The 25,081-nt window shown below is 47.9% G+C and overlaps 2 protein-coding genes across 6 annotated transcripts; one reads left to right on the plus strand and one right to left on the minus strand.

Moving 5' to 3' along the window:
- Window positions 1-1,976: 1,976 nt before the first annotated feature.
- On the minus strand, window positions 1,977-20,877 carry GOLGA2 (golgin A2). Of its 5 annotated transcripts, none has more exons than XM_034067386.1 (28): window positions 20,727-20,877; window positions 19,449-19,571; window positions 19,024-19,104; window positions 15,870-16,004; window positions 15,212-15,255; window positions 15,017-15,080; window positions 14,500-14,559; window positions 14,012-14,092; window positions 12,413-12,451; window positions 11,854-11,916; window positions 11,512-11,605; window positions 10,750-10,856; window positions 10,156-10,214; window positions 9,786-9,927; window positions 8,607-8,696; window positions 8,300-8,407; window positions 8,132-8,219; window positions 7,317-7,660; window positions 6,448-6,561; window positions 5,937-6,161; window positions 5,566-5,665; window positions 5,392-5,480; window positions 4,645-4,798; window positions 4,449-4,516; window positions 3,768-3,870; window positions 3,432-3,538; window positions 3,082-3,250; window positions 1,977-2,979 (listed from the first exon to the last, which is right to left on the minus strand). In XM_034067386.1, exons 1-28 carry the CDS (start codon window positions 20,772-20,774, stop codon window positions 2,729-2,731), a joined length of 3,150 nt encoding a protein of 1,049 aa, XP_033923277.1. In that variant the 5' UTR covers window positions 20,775-20,877; the 3' UTR covers window positions 1,977-2,728. The 5 variants fall into 5 exon arrangements, with proteins under 5 accessions (XP_033923277.1, XP_033923276.1, XP_033923278.1 ...); XM_034067385.1 differs by having other exon boundaries at window positions 7,317-7,663; XM_034067387.1 differs by lacking the exon at window positions 19,024-19,104 and having other exon boundaries at window positions 7,317-7,663.
- SWI5 (SWI5 homologous recombination repair protein) lies at window positions 20,773-24,955 on the plus strand. Its single transcript, XM_034067737.1, has 6 exons — window positions 20,773-21,024; window positions 21,840-22,081; window positions 22,199-22,247; window positions 22,866-22,987; window positions 24,029-24,123; window positions 24,296-24,955. Exons 1-6 carry the CDS (start codon window positions 20,773-20,775, stop codon window positions 24,358-24,360), a joined length of 825 nt encoding a protein of 274 aa, XP_033923628.1. The 3' UTR covers window positions 24,361-24,955.
- The last annotated feature ends 126 nt before the right edge of the window (window positions 24,956-25,081 follow it).

Raw genomic sequence — 25,081 nt, forward strand, 5'->3', positions numbered from 1 at the left:
CTCACAGCAGCAGTCATGTTTCTCCATAATTCCTGAACCTGGTACTGCCATCCCAACAATTGCAGTGGGTTCCTTAAGGCCTGTGTCCTGGGGCTCCAGCACTACATCTGCAGGAAGAGACCAGGAGCTTTGGGGCTGCTGACTTAAATCAGTGTAATACTGATTCAGCCTGATTTGACCCTGAGTGATCCTGGCTACAGCTGCTGTGGTACTTGCGGAATCTCCCTAGCAAGACTTGTAATGAGCTAAAACTCCTCTGGAAGGTTTTATTCATAGTAGGTACTAGTGGGTTGAGGGGAATTCTAATGATTCCTTCCTCTGTGTGTTCAGGCTGTCTCTTTCTTGCCTGTTTTTATGGGTTGCAACCTCAGCTTCCCTGCAACTGAGGCACACTAACCAGTGCTTGTCCTACCTTGTCCTATTTCTTTCCTCACTGGAACTGCTCCATCTATCCCTGGTGTTACATACAGAGTTGTTCCTAACTAATATTCTGTTTCTGAAACCAAAACTGTATTTATGCCAGTTAACTATTAGAGCCTTATTGTGCAAAACTAGAAACCTTTACTGGTTGTCAAAGGTGAAGTATTGTACTGATCTGAATTCCAGCTACCTTTCCCAGACAAGAGCAGCTTGTGTCCATTGATTCAGCAGTGTCCTGTTCCCTGTTCTTCAGTGCTTTATGGCCTTTAAGAAGCATTTTCCTCCTTTTTCTCACCTCAGAGGGGCAGAAGCAGTTCACCTGCTCCAATTTAAGACTAGTGGGTGTCAGCTGAACAGTAGTTCTGCTCTTAGTTCACTTCAAGTCAAGGTGTGGTCAGGGAAACACTCCTGAAGAGAACAGTGTGAAAACTGAATCTGAAATGCTGGCCAAGAGAAACATCTTGGGCTTGTCAGCACTTTGGCTACAGAACAACACTCATGAAAGCTCAGTGAAAAGGGGCATCAATGCCAGGGCAGGGTTGTGGGTTTTTACCAAGAATTCATTCTTCACTGGTTTTTCCTGGCCAGATTTCAAGGGGATCTGTGCAAAAGCAACCTCGTGCCCAGCTGAGGAAGTGTGTTCAGAAAGCAGATTGCTTACATGATTAAATGACCTGTGCAAGAGACCCACAGCCCTTCCTCACTGGTCTTGTTTCTTTCCCCCTACTACAGTAGAACACGCAATAAACAGTTATTCCATTTGCAGCAATGCTCTGTATTAAGTCATAGCTCTACCTCCATTAGTTGTGGTACAGATTTATGAATAACCTGAGCAGGCCTCAACACTGCAGAAGGCTCAGTCTCTCTCCAAGGAATATACAGCATTTTACAGGGATAGACTATGGACAGAGACCCACAGCCAGGAGCATGGAGCCCACATCACTTCTGCTGTCCTAGTAACAGACACCACTAATGCCATTCACATGAAAGGAGTTCAAAAACCAGCATCCATCTTCCCCCTGCAGGGAAGGGTGTGTTGTTCTGTGAATGCTTTTTCAGTTGTGTATGGAAACAGCAGGATGAACCATTTGGAAAGACAAACTGTACCGTGCTGGACAACTCCAAAAACCACGTTCCTGTGCTTCCCTCTCATGGACAGGTTAACAGGGACAAGGTGTGTGCTTGCCCAGACATGCAGTGCTGGTGGGTCCCTTAAACCTCCTTTGCAATATTCCTTGAAACTCCATTTCTGGAACCAACCTGACTAAGGAACAGGCAGTTCCTGCCTGGGAGGCAGATGCAGTTGCAAGATATCCACTTGTACACACAGGGCACTGGCTTTGCTGCTGCTTCAGGGCTTCCTTCTCCTCTGTGGTTTGTTTGCTCTTTAGACTTATGTCTAGAGCTTCAAGGCAGTGGCCAGTCATCCTGCTATTGCTGATGTATGTCCCAGGTACTTAAACAAGTGCCACAGGAGCATTCCACCCACTTAATGCACTCCTTACCCAACTGCGAGAAGAGGAAAGTTAAGGGATGGAGAAGCAGAACTCCTGGAGTCCAGAAATTCAAAACAAAGCATGTTTATTAAGTGGCTTCCTTTTACTTATTTCTCCCATTTTTAAAATAAATAAAACCTTCAGACACATACAAGTGAAACACATCCTTCAAAGTGCAGTTACATTTCCACCCCACTCCCAAGAATCACATAAAGCTTTGTCAAGTAACCAAAAAGACTCAAAAGGCAACCCTGGGCCCTCACCCTAGCACTGGAAACAGCCAGGAGCCTCTACCTGTTGGCTGTTCAAGGCTGGTTTCAAATACAGTTGCAAGAGGCAGGCTGCAGAAGAAAGAGGGAAGTTTAAGATACATAGTATGAAACAGAAATAACCTGTTTGAAGTCCAAAGAGTTCATTACCAGAATAAGTTAGTTACTTTGGGAGCCCTGGAAGGGACTAGGCTGATGACAGTCATGAGTGATGGATCAGAACCGCTGCTGTGAAGCTGGCTGCTGGCACCAGAGTCCAGCACAAGGGATTCAGTCATTTGCCCCAAGTCATGGAAGCCCCTTTCCCCGGCCAAGTGCCAGCACCAGCTGCCTCCCAAGGTTAGTTTGAGCTCCAAGCACACCAAGTAACAGAAGAAAGGGAAGATGAGGGCTGATGCTCAAGTTCTGGCTGATGCAATCCCTCTTTTCCTGATGTCTTTAAGTATCTGTTCTGACCAAGGGCACTGAGCAGAGGTATGGGCACGTACAAGTCAGTTAAGTCCTTTCAGGCTCATAGAAAACTGCTGTAAGGTTTAGCACCTCTTAAACTACCATGATTTTGACCTCATCGTTCTCATCCGCACGGTAGAAGAAGGGGATGCAGGGGTTCTCCAGCAGGGAGCTCAGCCTCTCCTGAGGGTTCTGGATTTCTCTGAGAAGCTGCATGATCTGCTTTGCAGTGGAGTCCTCCTGGCTTGGCTGAGCAGCTTTACTGTCAATGGGGGAGAAACCGGATTGATGCAGAACCGCAGCTTCTTGTTCCATTTCATCTGATAAATTCACGTCTCGTAGCCCTGTAGGAAACACAGACAAGGCAGGAAGCTCTTCCCATCTGTGTCCAACACTAGGACCTCAGGTTGTTCCACTTTACCCAGCTTGTCCTGGCTGCACCTTACCTTCTCCATCAGTAGCGTTCAGTTCAATGCGCCTCTCCACTGGCGATACACCTTCAGTCTGGCTCGCCAACAGCTCTGGGTTTTGAGCAGCTGCTACATACTTGCTGTACCATTCATTTCTTTCCCTGACCACACGCATCACTAAGTCCTGTAGTTCCAGCAGTTTCACCTGTACCAAAGGAAAAGAAAGCCTATGAAACATGCACACGAACACTACTACAGTTTGTAGTCTTGCCTCTGTCACAGAATAAGTAGCTTCCAAGTTAAAGCCAGCTGAAGAACAGAGGACTGTGCAAGCACTCCCTAGGCCTGCCCTGCTTAGAGTAGTGCTATAGAAAAAGATTCCTTGCCTTCATCTCTTCCTTATCCTGAGCCAATCTGCTGATATACTCTTCCTTCTCCTGGTGTCGCTGTTTGAGGATAGCCCTTTGACTCTGGTACAATGCTATGTACTCCCCTGGAATACAAGGGAAGCATAAGGAGTGTTAGCAAGATTTGGGTACAAGCCTTACCCTAAGTACAGAATTCTGTGATATGGGGATCCAGACTAGTCAGGCAGCAAGAGAGACATGAACTGATTGGTAGTTGGAGGGCTCCAGCTCTAAAGGCTGCTGGGGAATTCCTCCTCCCCAAATACCTAACACACCAAGGAAGCTTTAGCTTGTGCTGGTGCTGCCTAAACATACCAATGGTGTCTGTTTCGCCAGAGAGCTGGATGCAGCGATGCTCCAACTCCTCCAGCCGCTCCTTCATGTCAGCCTTCTCGTGCATCAGGTCTGTGAAGCGGAACTGAACACACAAATCGGTATCAATCACCTCAACTGCTCACATACAGAGAATCTGTGTTAGAGACAACACCCTCCCTTCAGGCTGCTCTGAGCCTAGGGGACAAATCCCACTGCTTTTGCTCCTTTTTAGCATCGAACTGGAGACAAGTTGTAGAGAGGGTAGAGCTAGAGAAGGGGTAAAACAGCACCTCTGCATTTCAGGTAGCAGAAGGGCTGCTGGAACAAAGAGCCTTTTAACCTTCTCATTGCTGGGACAGCACAGCTCTGGTCAGGCTCAGTGCCAAGACTGCAGAGCAGCTGCTTCAGCCCAGTACAGTGAAGATACTCAGTTTGGTTTTCAGTGATTGCTTTAGAAGGTCACAGGTCAGTGTCAGGTCTGGAGATGAGGTGGGGAGAGGAGTTACTACTGAAGCTTACCTGCATGAGACCAGCAGTGAGCAGCATTTCAGGAAGTAGCTTATTATTATGGCATATCTGCTACTTATTCCCCTGAAACTTGTCTGTGTGTAAGAGTCTGACACTGGATCAAAGACTCACTGAGGAGCACAGCAGGGCTGGAAGAGGAGACCCTTTGCTTACCTGTAGTTTCTCCATGGCAGTTTTCAAAGCCTCGTGAACCTCCACTGGAACAGTATCCATAGCAAAACCTAGGACGGACATGTGGAATTTACAGTTCCTCCTTGGACACGAGGCACTCACAAAGCCTGGAGCTCTGTTGCAGTGAGGCAGCTGGCCAAGGCACGCCTCGGTGTTCACACTGTCCCCACATACTTACTTCCACCCAGCGGGACGTGATGTTGCTGCTCCTGCCTGAGAGCTGCTATTTGCTGCAGGAGGCCTCTGCACTGCTGCCTCTGAGCAGCCAGCTGCTGCCTCAGATCTTCTCGCTCCTTCTCCACTTGGGACATGGTCGATGTCAAGAAATCGACCTGCAAAGAATCCCAGATCATGCATGGCAGCGCTCCTCCCGTGTGAAGCATGATCAGCAGAGCAGCTCAGGACAAGCACAGTAACAGTTGACCCCATTTTATTTATGGGTATGAAACCAAAGTACTAAGTGACTTCCCTGGAGCTAAATCAGCAACAACTACTGCAGTCTTTGTCATTCCCATGTAGTACCAATATGCAGGTTAAACACCAGCTGCCATGAAGACACGTGTTTGATCACAGTCTTTTCCAAATATGACTCTATTTTATGTTCAACACTATTTCCAAATGCCTTCCAGACTAAAGAGAACATCATCATCATCATCACACAGCTACTCTGCCAGCTGAGTTGTCTCAGAATTAAAGCCACTGCCAAACTTCCAACCTCTCTTGCAAGGATGCTGCAGAAGTCTTGGGGTTGTTGCTACTATGCACAAGGAGCTGTTAAACTTCCTCATTACTGTGCCTCAGCTGGAAGGGATCACAGCTGATAAACAGCCTGCTCCATGCACCCAATGGAACCTCTCTTCTGCCTCCTTTTCTAGATGTTTGTGTAGAACTAAACCCAAAGGCTTTTCTGCCCATTAGGACTCACCATTTCTTCATGGCTTTCAAACTTCTCTGGGATCACAAATGAAGATTTGGGGATTTCTTCGGTCATTTCTTCACTTTCAACTCCATCTCCTGTGAAGGAGAAAGTAAACAAGGAGGTAATAACCCAGGGAGCTCAGCTCTATCTCCTCCCTGAAGACCAGCTGCAGCTACTCACCCTCTAACCGGTGCAAAATCCTGCCATCCAGGTCTGCTGCTAACTGACTGATCTGGGCCTGCAGCTCCTTGTTTTCCTTAGCTACAGCTTCCAGATTTTCCTGCAAGAGAGAAGGAGGTCACTGAAGCTTACACAAGCCAGACTCTGAACAGACACTGCATCTTCAGGCAGCAACACCACACACACAAAAGCAGTGCTTCTGCTCCAGACATTTATCAGTCCACCTGTATTATACAGGATGTAACCACAGAACAGCCCAGGTTGGAAGGGACTGCAAAAGATCATCTGGTCCAACCTTCCCCGTAATGAATACTTAATGTAATTAAGCATGTTTCCTCCCATCTTTTTCCACTTCCCCTTTTCACTGTTACCTTGGTCTGCTGCAGCTCCTTCAGGTGCATTTCCACTGTCACCTTCCCCTGAACCTCCTCATGCTGTAGCCGATCCATAAGCTGTGTCTGGAGCAAGTACTGTTTGTGTAGTTCCTCCTTCTCAGCAGACAGCTGCTGGTAGGCCACAGTGTACTGCTGTAAGTGGCTGTAGTAGAGGTCCCGCTGCTCCTGCAGACCCTGAGCCTCCTGTGTTTTCAGCTCCAGCTAACAAAACAACACAAATCCATCACATCAAACCATTTCTGCCAGAAAAAGCTGATCCGTGTGACATGTGCAAACTGTCAACAGTGCCCCAGAGCCACCAACCAGGCAGGCAGCCACCATCTGCCCCACACACTGGTCCCCCACATCAGACAGCAGACGACATGGGAGGCTCCCAGCTTGATCCTTACAATCCCGATTTCCACCCTTCCATCAAAGTCTGGGAAGTTGCCAGCAGTTTGCATAAACCACTGCAGTACCTGCCCTGCCATCCCCGCCTGTCCCTTACCGTCTCTTTGAGGTCTCCCAGGTTCTCCTGCAGCTGCCCAAGCTTCTTGGCCAGCTCTTTCTTTACATGTTGCTCTGACTGTAGGGCACTGGTAATCTCCATGTTTTCATTTGTCTGCAAGACAAACACCACTGTATAAAGAAGCCACCGCAACCACCATAAACACACACGCTCAATAAACCACGTTCATTCCCAGTACAACAGGGAGCCACCCCCTGAGTTACTGAGTGTAACTGAGGGCCATAAACGGACTGTTCAGTACAGTAAGTAACTTACAGAAAGGTTCAGAAGATGGGAGGAGAGTGAGGGAAGAGCCAGGGGAATGGGTGCTGGGATGGTGCCAAGAGGAGGCCTGGCACATCACACAGCCTGTCAGCTCCAAACAGATGGGTTGTATGAATATCCCAAAGAGAGCAACAGACAATCAAAACCAAGAAGAGTTCAGAAGAAGCTAAAGAAAAAGCAGCTAGACCATGTGTCAGCTTGCCAGGGCCCCAAAGGGAATAGGAATGACAGCAGCAGGAGGGAAGACTGCTGAGAACTTCTTTATGGGCAAATGCAGGGAACAGAAAACGGGAATCTTCAATGGTGAAAGCACAGGAGGAATACTGAGGGAAAGAAACAGCCTGACTGCCAGGGGATGAGGGGGAGAAGGAAACTGCTCTGGACAAAGATACTGGTTCATTTGCCAAAGCACCTGAGGGAGTAAGGAATGACAGGGAACCTCCTGGCATGGGAATATATATCACAGAAGATGGAGCATCCATAGTCTCAGAGGACAAGAGATGGATAACGCTTCTGCCAGGTTTCTACATCTGTGCTTCACCAGTGAGGGAAGCAGCAGGAAGAGATGCAGAGAAGAGACGTACCAGTTTGACAAACCCATTCTGCAGCTCAGCCAGCTGCTCCTTCAGGTCCCGATTCTGGCTCAGTGCCCTGCTGATGGTGGCCTTGTCACTCTGCATGTCCTCCAGGATCTGCTGCCTGTCCACAGACTCCTCGTTGTAGCGCTGCACAGCCTTCTCAAGCTCCAGCAGCCGCTCCTCCTGCTCCCTGTTGAGGTGGCTCAGCTGCTCATTGTCCCGGACCTGGGCCTGGTACTGCCCATGCAGTTCCTCCTTCTCTTGCTGCAGCCGCTGGATCTCTTCCTGAAGACTCAGCTCAGCTGCTGTGGGCCTCTCTGGTGAGGAAGGTTCAGTATCCATGGGCTTAACTGCTATGGAAATGGAATCAAAAGCAGCTCTATCAAAGGGCTAAATCCCTGTGTAATACACATCACTATTACATACACAAACCATACCCCAACTTATAGGGCTCTATGACTCAGAAAGTATTAACCACTGTACCCAATCCTCACTGCAGGGCATCGACGGGAACAAAGGAGCAAAACTACTCCAAAACCAAGCACAGCATCCTGCTGACTCCCTCACAGCCCTAGCAAGAGCATCCTGCCAGCATCCTTCCTTCCCAAACTCCTGAGCCAGAGAAGCTGACAGTACAGTCAGGCAGATCCTAAAGACACGAACAGTCATTAGCTGAAGTAGTTCACTTGCTGTTTGCTAGGATGGAACTTTCAGGCTTTCAGCTGCCTTCACATTTTCAGACCTACTTGTATCTCATGCACAGAGGGGACAGTTAACCAGCTGGCACTCTGCAATGTGAAGCCCCACTTTGGAAGCCCTACCTGATTTGCTCAACAGCTCTGTCACATTGGCTTCCAGCTCCCGAATTTGGGCCATATGCTTCTCCTTCTCCTCTGCCATTGTGTGAACCTGCAAGGCAACAATGTTCATGATGCTTTAGTCCTGTCTGTGTTTGTCAAAAGCAGTTGTGATGCTGCCCCTGATGTTACCTGCTCAGAGAGCTGCTGTACCCGCTGCTGCCAAATGCTCTGCTCCTCCTTCAGTTTCTCTACATACTGATCTCTTTCTGCCTGGAGCTGCTGAAGAGACTCCGAGAGCTGTTCAAAACAAAGTAAAACACAAAGAAAACTGCATTAACCAAATAAATTAGGCAGTGACTGCTTAAGGGATAAAGCCTGAGGAACCAAGTGTTAATGCAAAGCTCAGGCTTCATCCCTTAAGTAGACAATCCCTGTGAATCCTCTGCCACACAAATTTCATTGAAGGTTTGGACCATATTTAATATAAACCTCTTACCTGAGCAACCTGGGCTTCCAGGCTTGCCTTCTCCTCCAGTGCCATCTGCAAGTGCTGGTTTGCATCCAGACTTCCTGCCTGACTTGAGAACTGCCAAAAAAGGCCACAAAGTTAGGGCAAAATATTAATACTCAGTTTCTGCTTTGCCTTTCCCCTGACAGTAACCTGCTACATGATCCATGCTGGAACCTGTTACAGGCCTTTAAAGTGCTCCAACTCACAGTGAAGCTCAATGAAAGAATAAGCAGGAATTAAAATCATAAAGCTTAGGTTTTAGCCCTGTTAAACCAGACTTAACTGGGCAGCTCCTTCCTACCAGTTTTATACTTAACTCTTTTTAATTAAGAAAATAGGCTTTAATCCAACAATTGGGCTCAGAACCTTTGTGCATATCAAAGAGTCTGTATTACACAGTCAGATCAGACAGTATAAAAGCCAGTGACCTTAAAAGTTGTCAAACATGTCAGGAACTCAAAGCCAATGTCTGGAACATGCCAGTGGACTCAGCAGCAAGGCTGGCTCAGCTGACATACAGTACCCTGAAGAGCAGCACTTGGCTTTATTTCAAGGGTAACTTAGGCCACTGTCTGGGGAAAAAATAAAAGCCCTTTCTTCCCTTGCAGACTCACCTTAGCAGCAGGCTGCTCTCTGAACTGCCACCAGCTGGCCTCATGCATTCATTCCCTTTCTAACTGGCTGCTTCTCTTAACTTTCCCCAGCTGACCTTCAAGTTGCCATTGTCCAATTCACCTTATTCTGCTAGGCAGGTACAGACACCACCCCTACTCAACTGGTTCCTCAATGAAACAGCAACAGCTGAGTAACCAAAATGCTGAATAGATCCAAGCAGGAAAGGTCACCTTGTTTTCACGCTTCTGTTCGATCACCTTCTCATATTCTATATCATTCTTTTTAGCAGACCACTACTGCAATATCTCTCAAGCTACTCCTTCAGCTCCTTAGAATACAGACTTTCTGTTCCTCAGAGGCCTTGCTGAAAGCCTTTTACTAAGAGGATGTTTACTAAGATGTGTGCTTTTACTAGAGGATGTTTTTACTAAGATGAGATTTTGTACCTTCTTTTAAAAACCAGACTTAAGTCTTGTCTCCACTGTCAGAAACAAGATCTTACCGTGATTACAGTGATCTACCCTCCCATCCCAGAAGTACTGTGGTTACCTGTTGAATCATCAGTTCAGCCATTTCCAGTTTCTTATGCAAATCCTCCATATCCAGCTTCATAGCTGAGTTCTTGGAAATCAGTGAGTGAACTTGCTCTGACAGCTCCGAATTCTGCTGCTTTATTTCCTCACTACTTTTGCTGAAACAAGCAAACACAATATTAAAGTGGCATCATTCTGTGTACTATGACTCTGCTGATGTCCATGTCATCAATTTACAATCATTTTTCATAGCAGTTAAGAGTCATAGGAACATCCTATCTAATGACTTCTTAAATGAAGTTCCCACTTGTGCTCCATGCCCCTTGTTATGTTTTGTGGCTCTACTGTGTAGTGTTACTCTGCAGCTAAGAGCAGAATGGACTTACCTTTGTTTGTACAGTTCCAGCTTCAGGTTGTCTCGCTCCTTCACCAACTCTTTGTTATGCTGAAGAAAAAATGAATTACTGATTCATGTCCAGACTTTAGCCACTTAGATAACTTCGTTTCACCTTTAGAAGTTCAGCTCAAGTGGAAAAGGTCATAACTTTGGCAAAATCCTCATATCAAATTTGCTTAGAACCTCCCGAGTTTGTCAGGAATAAGTCTACTCGGTCCTTCCAAATGTGATGAGGATAAATGAACCTGAGGTTATTTCTGCAAGCTTCTGCATTAATATCAATAGTAAAGTGTCTGCTTGATGGAGACCCTCCTGGCACAAGGTCTCAGTGAGGCTTTTGTTGTGTGGAGCTGGTGGGACTAATGAAGTAAGGTATCACATCTGATAACAGCAACTGGGCCATATGATTAGTGGTCACAAAAACCTGCATGAAGTTTGCCTTGATCATGGAGAGTGCAGGGCTGTACAAGTTTAATTTCTGCCTCTTCTCCAAGCAGGGATGACAGACTTTGCAGTAGTGTAATGACAAGCAAATAGCCAAAGGTAGAACTGCTGCTTAAGCATAAACAGAGGTGACTCTTACCTTCTCTGACTGTTTTTGCTGCATAGAGATGGAGGACAAAGTACGTTCCAGCTCCGATACCCTCTGGCGAGATGAATGTAAACGAGCAGCAAGGCTTTCAGCTTCTCCTGAACAAGTCAGAGCAGAGTCAGTTGAGACTAGATCACAAAGAGCTCTTTGGAACTGGCTGAACAGCATCTTCTACTTTGTCAACAAACTCTTAAGGCAGCACAGAGCTTTGCAAATCAGTGGACCTGGTTCCACTCCTGGCTCTACAGGTGATTCAAAGGCAGCTCTGGGCAGCAAGGTTCTCTGAATGCCTTCCTCACTTTTAGAGGAAGATAATGAAACTTCCATTGCAGAACAATAGATAACATGCCATTTTGGGGGGGGGGAGGGGGTCCTAATAGAATAAACTACTCAAATCTAGTTCAGAATGAAAGGCTTGGGTAAAACCTACATTAACATGACAGCTGTGTGGAAGGATGGGCAGGGAGAAGGGAACTAAGTTTTAAAAGCAACAGAAGTCATAAAGGAACAGTCTGGGGTAGTCATCAGGCCCAAACAGGGCTGACAAGGCTTTAGTGATGCACAAAAGAACCTCAACTGCCATGGGCTCAACATGCTCCCATCTGGGGGCAGCCATGATGACAGAAGCAGTGATGGTGCCAACTATTGCTCATTAAGGAGTGCTGTGAGCTGCCTGCCAGCAGCTCTCACGCCTGGGACTTGACATCCACAGTTTCAGCACCAGCACGAGCTGGAGCACTCACACTCAATTACCTGATTTCTGCCGTGCTGCTTGCTGAGTATGTCCAAGGGCTGTCTGCAACTCAGACTTCTCAGAAACCAGAATTCCAATTGTCTGGATATGAACCTTTAGGAAAGAAGAATCAGCTCAGTGCAAAGCTTCTTTGCTTGTAACTGCAACATCATGGTTGCCACAAAAGGATAATTCAGTAAAGGTAAAGAACTCTTGCAGTTAAGCACAGTCTGGCTGACTGACTCTCCCACTTTTCCTGAAGGAATGGACTCATGGCTCCCAGCATAAAGACCATGAGTGGTCAGTAATGCAGAAAACAGCAGAAGCCAGGTAATATTACTGTAATAAAGGCTCTGTCTTACCTGGAGCTGTTCCCTCAGTGCTGCTTGCTCCTTAGAAAACTTCTGTTCAAACTCCTTCTTTTCCTGTAGAAACAAACACACAAGCAGTTAACCCTTGTTGGTTTATGTCAGACTAAAAAAGCAGTGACTCACTGGTAGTACTTCCAGCATCTAAATGATACCAGGATTTCTAAAGACATGCTTCAGTCTTCCATCATTTGAACTACTTCATTATTTATCCACCCTGGAACAGCGATGACAGCATAGCGCAGTCACTGCTGGCACAACTGCGGCAGTGTCTGGAATGCAAGCTCTTGGCACAGACCTAAACTGTGGTTTGCTGCCTCCACTGTGCTCCTCCAATGCTTGAGCTTTTAAAGATGAGCTTTTGTCAAAATAAGAACAGTACCTGCCAGGCCTAACTTGTGAAGTCAAAATATTCAACCTTATGCTACAGATGAAACTGGATGTAACGGAAGATGAGATGACACACACGTGTGCCACACTTCACTGTGCTTTTTACTCCTCACAGAAACAGACACCTATTTCTGTATGTACCCAAAAATAGGACACACTTTACCTTCTCCAGCTGATTCACTGCTTCTTCGTTCTGCTGTTTCTATGGAAGACAATTGATGTATTAAGAGCAAATATTCTCAGATTGCTGGAACACATTTTCACTTTAATGAAGTAGGACACATGCCCAATGCATACAAACAGAATTTCCATTATGCTTTCTGTACAGACTGGGAACATCACCTTGGCTAAAAAAGTAACAGATTTGGGGCTCCCTTCACTAAGACACTTTATATGCCAGGTATGTTTTTCATTGCTCAGTATATTACTACAGTTCTACTCCAACAGCACTACTGAAACGCCTGTACGTTTATATCTGAGCATCCACCAACTTCAGTTAAACTTGCATCCCGCATAGATGCAATTCATCATAGTAATCCTGTTGTATTATGGTGATCGCCAAAATGCTAAGAAAAAAAACTAAACCCAAACAAAAAACCCCACTTTTTCTCCTTTAGTTTTGAGTCTTTAGACCTTTATCCCACTTCAACTGGTCTTTGAGTCACACAGAGCCATGCTTACAGTGGCAGGCTTCTGCCAAAGGTGGTACAAGAGAGCACTGAAGCCAAATGTAAGGAAAAGAGTTAATTCTCTCCTATTTCAACCTCATGGGTGAAGTATTTAGAGGTTTGATGACCACACATAGTGCATCTTGAGATATGAAGTGAAGGAGCCCAAAGCAGCAGCTGCCTGCCCAGGCGGCCACACAAACTGTGCTGCTGTGTTTGCTGCTGTTGTCCCCCTGGCAGTTCTCACAGATGCCTCATAAGTAACTACAGAATTGGTACTTTCTTCCCTTCCCACAGAAGCAACATTGGCCAAACAGCTTCTTTACTGCTACCACTTCAGTGAATTTTGAAACATGACTGCAGATGGAAGGGTGACGAGTTAAGAGGGTTTGGTTCTAGCAATGCCCATGCACAACACAAGCAAGGAAAAGCAAAGGCCCTACATCATTCAGGCAAACAAGGAGAATCTTGGGTGGGCAATGCACTATACCAGGTATCTCTGCAGCCCAGCTAAAAGACAAAAAGAAGCAATGGAACAAAAATAACACGAAACCAAAAATAAACCAAGAGTGCTCATGGGGTACACTGGGAAATGCTGAGCTTCCCGAAAAGTGTAGTTGGGAGGAAGAAAATGGGGAAAAGCTCTTTTCATACCATACAAGTCCATTGAGCTGCATTTCTTGCAGTGTTAAAGCCCAAAGCTGAAAAGCAGCAGCAGGAACCCATGCAGGCCACAGGACAAAGCAGTTCAGTCATCGTGCCAAGGGAAGCTGAGGATATGATCAGCAACCAGCCCCAGGCTCTCTCTTAGACCTATTGCTGCCATTCTGCTGATAAATTCAGAACAGCATCACCACCTGCAGAAACAGGTTTCCCCACTGCTGCCAGCACCAGAATTCAGTACTTCAGGGATTTGGACGAGAAATCTCTAGTTTATCAGGATGCTTTGGTCTAAGCACTTTGTTCCTTACAAAATGCTGTGTAAGCAGCTTTCCCTGTGGCACCATGAGAGAACCCATAACCTTGCAGACACCCAGAGAGCAGGGAGGAGCAGCAAAGACAATGGCAAACTGGTGGGTTGGATTGTTTCTTACCAATTCCTCTATCTTTGTAACGAGCTGTTTGTTAGTTAGATTGCTGGAATCCAGGGCTACTGCCAGCTCCTGGTAACGTGTCTGACGGGCACATGCACACACAGGAAAGAGGAAGGAGCAGAAAAGGAGGAGGGGAGGAAAAAAGCAATCATTAAAAAGGACAGAAAAATAAATCATTATCACACTTTGGTATTTTTATCCATTTCTGCTGAGGCTTCACTTTGACATAAAAGCCAATCAAAAGTGAGAACTGTGGTTGCAAGGAAGGTGAATCATCCCCAGTCCCCAAACTGCAAACACCTCCAGTACCCATCTCTTACTGTAGATCACAACTACCCGATTACAGCACAGGCCCACACTTGACAATGATGTCTGTGAAGTGTGCAGTCAGGTCTCAATAGCACTGCTCTAAGTACAGAGTCACAATAAGAGATCAAAAGTAGCAAATAAGAAGGAAGAAGAGAAAAGATAAACTGAGAAGAACTTACTTCCATTTCCTTAATGTTTGTGGAAGAAACCGCACTTTCACCATTCACATACGATGTAGACTAAAAGCAAACCAGTCAAGTAAGTCAGTTTTATTCCTCTAGGCAAAGAATCACTACTATCACAGTAATACTTCTTATAGCACCTTTCCCTTCATATTACCACACACAGGCACAGAAAACATATTTTCCTAGCTAAGGACACAAGCAGCCTCCCCCTGTGACAAGCTGATATGAATTATGCAGATTGAATTCAAATTCTTTTCTACTGAATCAAGAATACCTCTTTCCATGAATACATACTGTTCATTCATCCCACTCTGGCTTTTCTTCCTACTGCTGAAACTTTACATTCCTAAAACAGGATTTTTTGCTTCTCAATGCTTAAATCTGATACTGTTTAGCAGGATGACTGAACACACCTCTGAGCTTGAAGAGTGTTTTCTTGAGCTGACTGCTCAAAGCTCCACAACAAACATCAATAGAATTAATAGGACAAATGGATCAAATGAGGCCATACCTGAGAAACGAGGCCATTGAGCTGTTCTGACAACTGCCGGAGACTTTCTGTTGAGGAGAAAGACCTGGGAACAAGGAAATGAAATGAAAGGGTTTCCCAGAGAACAGCCCAAATCATGTCAGCACTGGGGAGCAATCAGACCTTAATGTGTTGGGGCCCTGTTGCCAAACTGATAAAACACACACAGTTACTCACCTGTTCTCATCCAAAGCATTTTTATGATCCTCAGTGTCATGAATCTGTGGATTAAAACACAAAAACTTACAAGCCTGTAAAAGAAGATGGGAGTCACACTCATGAATGTGTCACTAACACCTGATTACATCTGGGCTCAGGTTCCATGGTACCTGTAATTACTGCTTCCCAAAGGAAGATGAACTTCAAACCACCAACTCAGTCCTGGCTTACACATAATGACCGAGTGGTGTGAGCCTGGCTTTCTTGGAACAGAGGAACTTCAGTGTTCCAGGCTCTATGTTGGCTGTTACTATTTATCAGCATAATCAACACTTTGCTTTGCTAGAAAAACCTTCAACTGCATCTTTAAGTAGTGAAAGGAAACACAGATTGGGCTGACTGGAGACCTTCTGTCTTATTAAGGCTACTTTCTGCTAATGAAATAGGAGAGAACAGGAAGGAAAACAGCTTTGGAAGCTGCAGGGGCATGTGTGTGCTAGTACTCTCTCTGCTCTCATAGACGGATGACGATGAGATGGGGAGTGCAGGATGTAGTATTTTTAACAGCAGAAAATCTAAGCTAGGCATGTCATATTTATGAAGATCATCCTCCTCAAAACAAGAAGTGGTATTTCTAACCATGGCTCAGTGGCAATAGTCAGGGTAATTCACAAACCTGTGTCAGCTGCATGCTCCCAGGAGCAGGCAGAACAGAACCACAACTAGGCAGGCTGTTGCTGTTAGATAGCACAGGGACATCGGTAGCAAGCTGTTCAGCATTACGAGTGGCAACATCACTGTCAAAGTATGCCTGTCACAAAACACATACAGGAATTACAGCCTTCATGCACAGTGAACAAAACCACACGTGAACACGTCACCTTGTGATCTGCCTGTGACAACTAGACAGATGTGAGCCATCAACCATTAGGAAACATGTGGAAGGGAATCTGTGTTCTCCCCAGAGCAAAGAGGTGACTACATCAACCCACAAACACTGTCCTAGACGTGAGCCCTCTCAGAGCCTGTGTCCCATAATCAAACTCCTTTAACACAGGCAATAATATTCCCCAGGTCTAAGTTCACACACTAGATTTACTGCAAAGGATCCCCCAAAAAGCAAGCCAGATGGCTGTCACTCTGCCTTGACAAGCACTGCCTTCAGGATGCGTCTGGGGAAAACACGGATCACTGTATGCAGATTGAGATGGGAAAGAACAGGTTAGTGACTACCTGGAAACTAGGTTGGTCAAACTCAAAGGCTCTGTCTCAAGCTCAGTTCTAAACCACAAGTTTAGAAGCAGGACATTTCTGAACAGGTCAAAGTCGGTGTGGCTGGGAGCAGGTGCCTGGGGCCCTGCTGGAGCTATGAATCCCATGACTACAAGAATCTAAATGGAAAAGGAAGAGCCAAAAACCTATTTCTGGACAGCGATGCAAGTTCTCATCCAACCTTCGTGGGAGGATGAAGAGGATCTGATGACACTCTACCAAGCCAAACTGGACTATTTCTTCTACCTTGTACAATATCAGAGAGCTATAAAGGCTGCCTAAAACATGCACAGATGTTTTATGGCACCTAGATGTTTTATTTCATCAGCCAGCTCTGCTAAGTCATCATTAAAAACCCTACAAAGCAAATGAGATAATCTTGTAACACTCAGCTCCACCAAAACACTGCAGCTCTCTGCAACTCCATCTGAATGAATTCCCTCTTACTTCGGTCACTCCCTTCTTGGCACTTCACAGGAGACACGAAAGCTCTCTCTTGGCATTCCTTGTTTACCTGCTCAGCACTTCACTCACAAACCAAGCAGCAAGAGGAATACAGGAACAGCAAAGACATTTAGTGAGATTTAATGAAAGCAATGAGCTGAAAGATTGCAGAGGGCAACAAACAGAATTCTCCCCATTTCCTTCCAGAAGGACAGGTCCTCGTGCTCTCAAGGAGCAATATATGTGAGGTGCTTGCAGGAAGGTCAGGAATTCCCTTACTTCTTCCAGCCATGGATTACTTCACCTTTATTGGTTCAGACACTTCTCAACATATAAGATCAGGTGAACAGGAGGAACCCCTTCCTCAGTACATCTCAAGTTCTGTTGACCAAGACATTGTTTTAGCTTAATGCTTCAACCAGTAACATGCCTTGACCACAAGAACTCCTTCCTCCACAAGAAGCAGTTCAGAAATAATTCCTTCAAAAAGCCCCAAACTATTGGAGCAGCTGAATTTGTTGGAAACAAGGAAGAGCAGGCAGCAAGAGACTAAATCATGCATTGTGAGGTTCTGTAATGTCGAAGAAGTTAGTAATTCTGCTCAGCTTAGCATATAGTAGGATCCATTTGCTTTCACACAAAGGCTCCTATTTTGCTGGGTTTTCTGTGTTTCACAGCCAAGAGAGCTCAAGTGGGTGAGATGGGAGGTCTCTGCCTCTCATTAAGACACCAATGGCAGCAGCAGCTCAGATGCTAACAGCGGCTTTTCTACCCTATTAGCATCAAGTGAGTTTCTGAACAGCATTTTCCTGACTCAGGGTTTTTACAAGACAACAACTGGAAGGAGAAATCCTTCTTTCATTCCATACTGCAGTTAGACATTACTTTCCAAATTACTCCTAAATCCACAAATTCCATAATAGCCAATCAGATACAATATATCTTGCCCTGATAAGGGGGGTGGGGGGAGAGAATGGGAAAACAAGAATGAATAGAAGTACTAAACCCTCCAACAGCAGAACAGGACTAAAGCTGCAGACACTGGAAGGCCACCTCGGCAGCAGCACAGGACCACCCGTCTCCATCTCACCCTCCAACGTGAAACAAGACCCTGAGATACGACTTAAAAGAGTATTAACTGAGAGCAGTTCCCCATGACATGAGTGACAATGCAATCAAAACATGCTTGGTGCTGCCAGACAGGCACATCCAGCACCCTCAAAGCTGGCAAGGTGTCTGCACATCACTCATCCTACACAAGCAAGCTCTAGTTGGAAGAACTTCCTGCGGTTCACTATGTGTTGGACAGAGGAGCTGCTGTGTTGTCAGAGACAAAGGGATACAAAGGCAATTCAGAGCTAACTCCATTCCATCCTGCAGGTTTCACAGTTTGACTTCCCTGAGTTTCTATCACAAATGGAGCCTTATTTAAATAAACTGAAAAGAGGTTGGGTTTTTTAAAAGCTGTTTATATAGGTCTGCTCCTGAACACATTTCTGTTCTCACTCATGTACTGCCCTTTCCTCTGGAGAAGCCTGGGAACGTGAGGACGCTAAAGCCTGCAAATACTTGACCTGAGGTATCTGACTTCCTGCCTAACCATATTTAAACCCGTGGTCCTTGCCAGACTGTACATAAGCTGTGCAGGTTTCACTGCCTGTCTTAAAACGGGTTGGCTGGAATAACTAGGAAGTTTTCCCTGGGCAGCTGCTTTGCCTGGAGATGAGCAGAAACATGCCCTTCAGAAACAAGGCTTTAGGAAAGAAAGCAATGACACATGGAATGGGTGCAATGCAGACTAAGAAACCACCACCTCTTCCTTAGTTTATTGCCTCACCCCCAATTCCTGGTTCTCCTCAAAGCTCAGCTGTCTCAAGGAAGAGTTTTTGACAAGGTTCACATGTTCAGTTTGACCCAAACCAGAAGGAAACAAGCACGAGCAATGGAAATGCATGGTAATGAAGAGCTCCATGTTAATGAAAACAGCAACAAAACTCAAGCAACTGACGGTCAGGACAAGGCTCCATCCAAAGAACTTGAGGTCAGTGTAAACAGAACCCGAAGCATGCAGTAGGGAGAGGGAGTGACTGCGAGGGACACGAGCACTGCCTCACCTTCCTCTTGTCCAATGAGGGTATGGCTACCCCATTGGAGCGGTTAAGGTCTGACACCAGCACCTTCAGAATGTTCTGAATCTAAAGGAGGTGAAAGAAAAGGGATAAGAGAAATGGCTCAGCAAAGGACAGAGAGAAAACGTCAATCAAAGGCAGGCAAAGAAACCAGCATCCTCCATCGGAGCATGCACCTCGAAACAGCAGCTCTGTGACCGCATCAGACACCGCTTCAGCACATACCCTGACTAGTGTGTACCTTCCTGGAGAGGAATTTGCCAACTGCTGTCGTGCTGTAGCACCCTGGCCACACAGGCACCGGCACCATTCACCTATCACACCCCCATAACCATTTCCCAGCCCCAGTCATGTCGTTAGGAAAGACCAAGGAGGTGGGACATGATCTGGGAGAAGGGATGAGCACTCACATTCTCCGGGGGCTGCTGGTCGTCAATGGGGGGAGTCTCTGGTCGACTGTCTTCTTTAGTTTTGCGCTTTTTCTTAGTCCCTGCGGTTGCTCCGGGGTTGTTCTTTTGCTGATATTCCTTAAGCTGTGAGAAAAAGGAATACTCTGAAGTCCAGACAGAATTACACCTTCTAGAAGGTCAAAAAAAGCCCCCAACCCAAACTCCACTGGGTGAAAAGACAAATCCAGTGTAAGGAGAAATGCTCTTTAATGGGTCGAAAAAGACACGTCCAGAGAAGCCTGAAGCAAGAATGAACGTGATGGGGTTATGACAGTGGCTCTGAGTTGTAAATGTTCAACTTCTGTACACAGCTAACGATATTGTTGGGAAACAACGTGATACTGCAACTAAAAGGAAATTCAAATATATATATACTTGGGGGGGGATTAGGGTTATAACTAGGAGTAATAAGCAAAAATGTAACTGGACAACTAATCCTGAAAGCAAAGTGAGAAAGCAGGGTCTGGGAGCAAGACCTTCCACTCTATCAAGGACTTCAGGAAGGAAATGACAACCCCACGGGCAGATAACACATGGACACAGACATTGCAACACCAGAATGAAGGGAAAAGCAATCTGCAGCCGGGTTTTGAATCCTATCGCCTGCACCACACTGATAAAGCCGGAACGTGGATCCTGCTGCGTCTGACGGCATTTGGGGTGTGTTATTGCACACCTAAGCCCCAAACGCAGCTTATGTAAACACCCCATTGGCCCCAGCCCCCTGCCGCCTCTGGCAACCCCTGTCCCCGCTGCCAGGCCGGTGTCGAGGTGGAATAAAGGGGAAGGATCCCATTATTGGGAGGATCTCAAAATGGAAGCCTCAAGTGCTCCAGGACACTTGAGCATTCCTGTGACTTTGACACAGGCGCATCCCGCGGGGACGGACGGGGCCGAGCCCTGGGGGGGGGCGGAAATAAGGGGAAAATAAGGGAAAATAATGGAAAACAGGGGGGATGGAGGGAAAAGGGAAGGAGCAGGGAGAGAAGGGGCAGGTAGGGATCAACCACCGCACCGCAGGCCCGGCCTCCCCCCGGCCACCTCCCCCGGGCTGCGGGCGGACACCGCGGGGGCTCCCGGCAGCTCCAGCGCGGCTCGGCCCGGAGCAGGCCCAAACCCGTGCCCCTCGGGGGGAGGCCGGGCCCGGCTCGTTCCGGCGGCTCCGATCCGCGCTGTGCCCATAGACCCCGTCCGCCTCCTGCCCTCCCCGTCCCGTCCCGTCCCTCGCCGCTCCCTCACCTTCTTCTTGGCCGCCGCCAGCCTGCTCTGCCTGCTGCCGTCCGCCATGTCCGCCCCGCGCCCGGGCCACGTCAGCCGCGGCGGGGAGCGGCGGAGGCGGCCGCCAGGCTCCGCCCCGGCCCGGCCCGAGCTGCGGCCGGAGCGGCCTCACCGGAGCTCGGCCATGGGGGCCGGAGCGCGGAGCTCCCCGGGGTGCGTGCGGCACCGTGTCCGGTACCCGCGGTGTGCGGTGCCCGGCCCCGCTGCCGGTGACGCTCCGCGTCCCTGCGGTGACTCAGTTGCCCTGGGCAAGCGCCGGGTGCAGGGCAACTGGGCAGGAGTGTCCTGCAGAGCCGCGTGGTTCTCAGTGGCTGTGCATTGCTGGGATGCCCCAGCCCTGCCTTTGAAGTCTTAGCCAGCGCAGGCGGGTGGGGCCCGCGGGTGTTTGATCCCATTCCCAAGCTCTTTGACTTTCCAAGTGTGGCAACTGCAGTGTTTGGTTTGTGTGGTCAGCACAGGGAATCGGATATGGTGCTGCTGGCCCCTGGCACTGCGCAAGGAAGCTGTGGGAAGGAGCCTCCTCCAGCACTGCTCCAGGAGTCATGGAATCATAGGATTCCAGGTCAGAAAGGTCGAACCTTTCTGGGCAAAACATGTGCCAGCACAGAGCCATAAAACGGTTTGGGTTGGAAAGGACCTTAAAAGCATCCAGTTCCAACCCCCTGCATGTTGTCCACCTGAACACTGGGTGTCCAGTGTGGCCCTTCTCTGGACCCTTTCCAGCCTGCCCACATCATACAGCGGGGACCAAAACTGAGCACAGTTTCCAGGTATGGGCACACAAGCGCTGAGCAGAGTGGGACAATGACAGCTTTATCTCTGCTGGTGATGTTCTTGATGTCCCCAAGCATCCCATTGCCTTCCCTTGCCACAGCCGCTTGCTGTTCTCTCCTCGGTGAGTCCCATAAGGCTCTTGTCCGTCCGCCCCGCAGCGTGGCCGGGCTCCCGTGACCCCATCCCGGCTGCAGCCCCGCAGCCGTCGGGGGCACGAACCACGGCCAGGCCGTGTGGGGGAGAACGGGACTACACCTCCCAGCATGCCCCGCGGCAGCGGCGGGACTGCGGCTCCCGTAGGAACGGTGGGACTACAATTCCCGGCGTGCTCCGCGGCAGCGGGAGGACTACAACTCCCAGCATGCCCCACGGCGGCAGCGGGAGGACTACAGGTCCCAGCATGCCCCACGGCGGCAGCGGAACTACGAGTCCCAGAATGCCCTGCGGTACCCGGTGCGGCGGCAGGCAGCAGCCGTGGCCGAGCTGGTTTCACCGAGAGCAGGCCGCAGCCCGGCCCCGCCGCCGCGGGCCCCGCTCAGGAGGTAGGAGCCGGTAGGATCCGGTCACAGCCGGTCACCGTCGCCCGTTCCCCCTTCCCCTCACTGCGCCGCGCTGAGCCGGTGTCCGGTCTCTGACGTGCGTCCCCTCTGCTTTGCCAGGGCCTCCGGTGGCGGCGGGCGGAGCGGCGCTGCCGGCTTCAAGTCACCGGTGAGTCCCCGCCCGCGCTGGGGGTGGGCTGAGAGAGCTGGGCTGGGGCAGCCTGGAGAAGGGAAGGCTCCTGAAGGGGAGACCTGAGAGCAGCTCCAGTGCCTAAAGGGGCTGCAGGAAACCTGGAGAGGGGCTTGGGACAAGGGCCTGTAGGGACAGGCCAAGGGGAATGGCTTGAACCTGCCCGAGGGGAGACTGAGCTGAGCTCTTAGGCAGAAGCTGTTCCCTGTGAGGGTGCTGAGGCACTGGAACAGGGTGCCCAGAGAAGCTGTGGCTGCCCCATCCCTGGCAGTGTTCAAGGCCAGGTTGGACACAGGGGCTTGGAGCAACCTGATACAGTGGAAAAGTGTCCCTGCCCATGGCAGGGGTTGGAGCTGGAGCTTTAAGGTCCTTTCCAAACCAACCCAGTCTGGGATTCCATGAATACCACGTGGAGCAGGCGAATATTGCCAAACAAGTAAATATTTTACCAGTTCCCCTCCCCTCCCTGCCCAGGAGGTGTTTTATCCCTTTTTTAACTTCGCTCCTATGACACATCAAGTATTATCTGATTAGTGCCCAGCACCCAGCATCTTATCCAGGGCTGAGTTGGTGTTAAATGACCTCTGTGCTCCACAGATCCCATCTCCAAGGCCCTGCCAACCTAACAGAGATAACAACGAATCCCTCCAGTATGAAATCGAAGAGCTGAAGCAGAAGGACCTTGCTCTGGACCAGGAAATTGCACAATTATTATCCGAGTATGTCCTTGCCAAGCTCTGTGTTCACTCTGATGCCTCCTTTGTTTTGAAACACAACCTGATGCGGGGCTTAGAGCTGACCTCTTGTGAGCCTGGCTTTATCCTGGTGCTTTACAGTGCTGGATATGGTGTGAATTTGATTTATGGGGCCTGTTAAAGGCACGAGGGAATTCTTTCTGCTGTATCTGGTGAAGCAAAGCAAGTTTGACCGGGAGCTTGCGTAAGAGGGTTTTAACTTTACCCCAGATGCTGCTGAGGTAATTTATGTGGAAACTGGGAATGGGTAATTTTAACCATGAGGATGACACAACCCTGGGAAAGCTTGTTCCTGTGGGAATTACAATGGAGATGATGAATTGCATGACCTGCTGGATTTATCCCAGATAAAACTGTTTCCTTTCCTGTTCCATCTTGATCAAGGGTCCACTTATTTTGTGCCTGAGGCGAGTGGGTTAAGCCTTCATATCAAGAAGCTGAGGTGTTTTCCAGGCAAACAAGTGGCCTGTAGAAGGCTTTGGCCTGATGGGTGCTGCATTACAGGGTAGTGCAACTGTGTTATTGTGGTTTCTGACGACGCACTGTGGCAGCTGCTTATTAGCAACTGGGTTGAGATAAAATTGCTGCTTGGTTTGAAAGAGAGGAGGGAGCCTCTGGGGTGTTGGGTGCAAAGGAGTGAGATTTTCAAAGATAACAGGTAGAGCATAGAATGGGAATGGTAGAACAGAGATTGTTCCAAAAGCTGTTTTATCCTCGAGGTTAAACAGATCTTCATTCCTTTCCCTAGCTGTAGGTTAGAGACAAGCACGGCTTGGGGTCACCACTGCCTGTTCCTGTTCCTGCTCGATTTTGGGTGGGTTTATTCTTCTAAGTCTTGATGTGGCCAAAACGCCTCAAATTGAAAATCTGCTCATTTACAGCTTGCACCAACTGAACTTGCTGCCTTCAGGCTCTGCTTTTGGCTTGAACACCTCAAACCCCCTCGCTGTGCTGCAGCAGGAATCCTTCTGTGTCATTTTGACCTTTTTGGTTTTATCATTACAGAGGCTACAGCCTGGAGGAACTGGAGAAGCACATCTCTCTGCTCCATGAGTATAACGATATTAAAGATGCTGGGCAGATGCTGCTGGGCAAACTGGGTGAGGAAGGGGAAAGCTATTGAAGAACTTTATGGTGTTTTCATATAGACAGAGAGAAGCTGCTGGGTTCTTTGCTGCGGGAGGCTCTGTGGGACACAGCTACTGGGATGCAAACAACTTTTCTGACCTGATCTCTGCTTAATGAAAGCAATGGTGTTTCCTTCTTTTCTAGCTGTTATCCGAGGGGTTACTACAAAGCAGCTGTACCCTGAGTATGATCTGGAGCTTAGTGACTAGTATTGAACCTCAAGACTGCCACGTCCTGCAGAAATGACTGTTACTGAGCTCTTATGCTTTGTTGTATTGGTTTAGAACAGACATAAGGTGGCCTTGGAAGTATGTATGTAGAGTTGCAACAGAGTATGGGTTAACAGCATTCCTTCCAAGAAGCATTGGAACATGAAAGTTGTTGAATATATCAGCTGTTTCCTGCTTGTGGGAAAGGGATGTAGGGCTTTGGGTAAGTTGTCTACTGCCTGATTAACAGTATTTCTTTATGGAGAAGGTTGTCATTCCAGGTGGTTATGTTAAGACTATTCCCATGAAGTCTTTGCTTCTCTACTGCATCCAGCAGCTATTTGGTTACCGGAAGTATAGGGGAAGTGAGGGCACACATGTGCAATGTAATAGTTGCTTTGAAAGACAAGAGAAAGCCCTCAGAAGTAGGAAGAATTCTGATGTGGTTTGGTTTATGATCCAATCTGGGTAACTCTGGGTGTTCTGTATTATTTACTCTGGTATCTAGAGGTTCTGTATCATTTCTGTAGCAAATGGCAAAATGTGAAGTTGTGTTGAACTGTCTGAATAAAGCAGCTATCACATTCCTCAGTAATTCACTGTAAAAGCCTATAAACCATTGCATGAACTGGGAACAAATCCTTCAGCTGTATTCTGAGACATCTGTAACATCCATTATACAAGTGTTTTCTGAGGACTCTTAATGGAGCCAGCGTGGCAG

This window comes from Melopsittacus undulatus, chromosome 11, assembly GCF_012275295.1.
Source record: "Melopsittacus undulatus isolate bMelUnd1 chromosome 11, bMelUnd1.mat.Z, whole genome shotgun sequence".
Lineage (NCBI taxonomy): Eukaryota > Metazoa > Chordata > Aves > Psittaciformes > Psittaculidae > Melopsittacus > Melopsittacus undulatus.

Coding starts and splice junctions, on each gene's coding strand:
- GOLGA2 (XM_034067385.1), bottom strand. CDS start 20,774: ATGGCGGACGGCAGCAGGCAGAGCAGGCTGGCGGCGGCCAAGAAGAAG. Junction 14,560..15,016: donor TCAATGGCCTCGTTTCTCAG/GTATGGCCTCAT, acceptor GTTTGCTTTTAG/TCTACATCGTATGTGAATGG. Junction 6,562..7,316: donor AGAATGGGTTTGTCAAACTG/GTACGTCTCTTC, acceptor TTTGTCTTGCAG/ACAAATGAAAACATGGAGAT.
- SWI5 (XM_034067737.1), top strand. CDS start 20,773: ATGTCCGCCCCGCGCCCGGGCCACGTCAGCCGCGGCGGGGAGCGGCGG. Junction 22,082..22,198: donor CCGCGGGCCCCGCTCAGGAG/GTAGGAGCCGGT, acceptor CTGCTTTGCCAG/GGCCTCCGGTGGCGGCGGGC. Junction 24,124..24,295: donor GATGCTGCTGGGCAAACTGG/GTGAGGAAGGGG, acceptor CTTCTTTTCTAG/CTGTTATCCGAGGGGTTACT.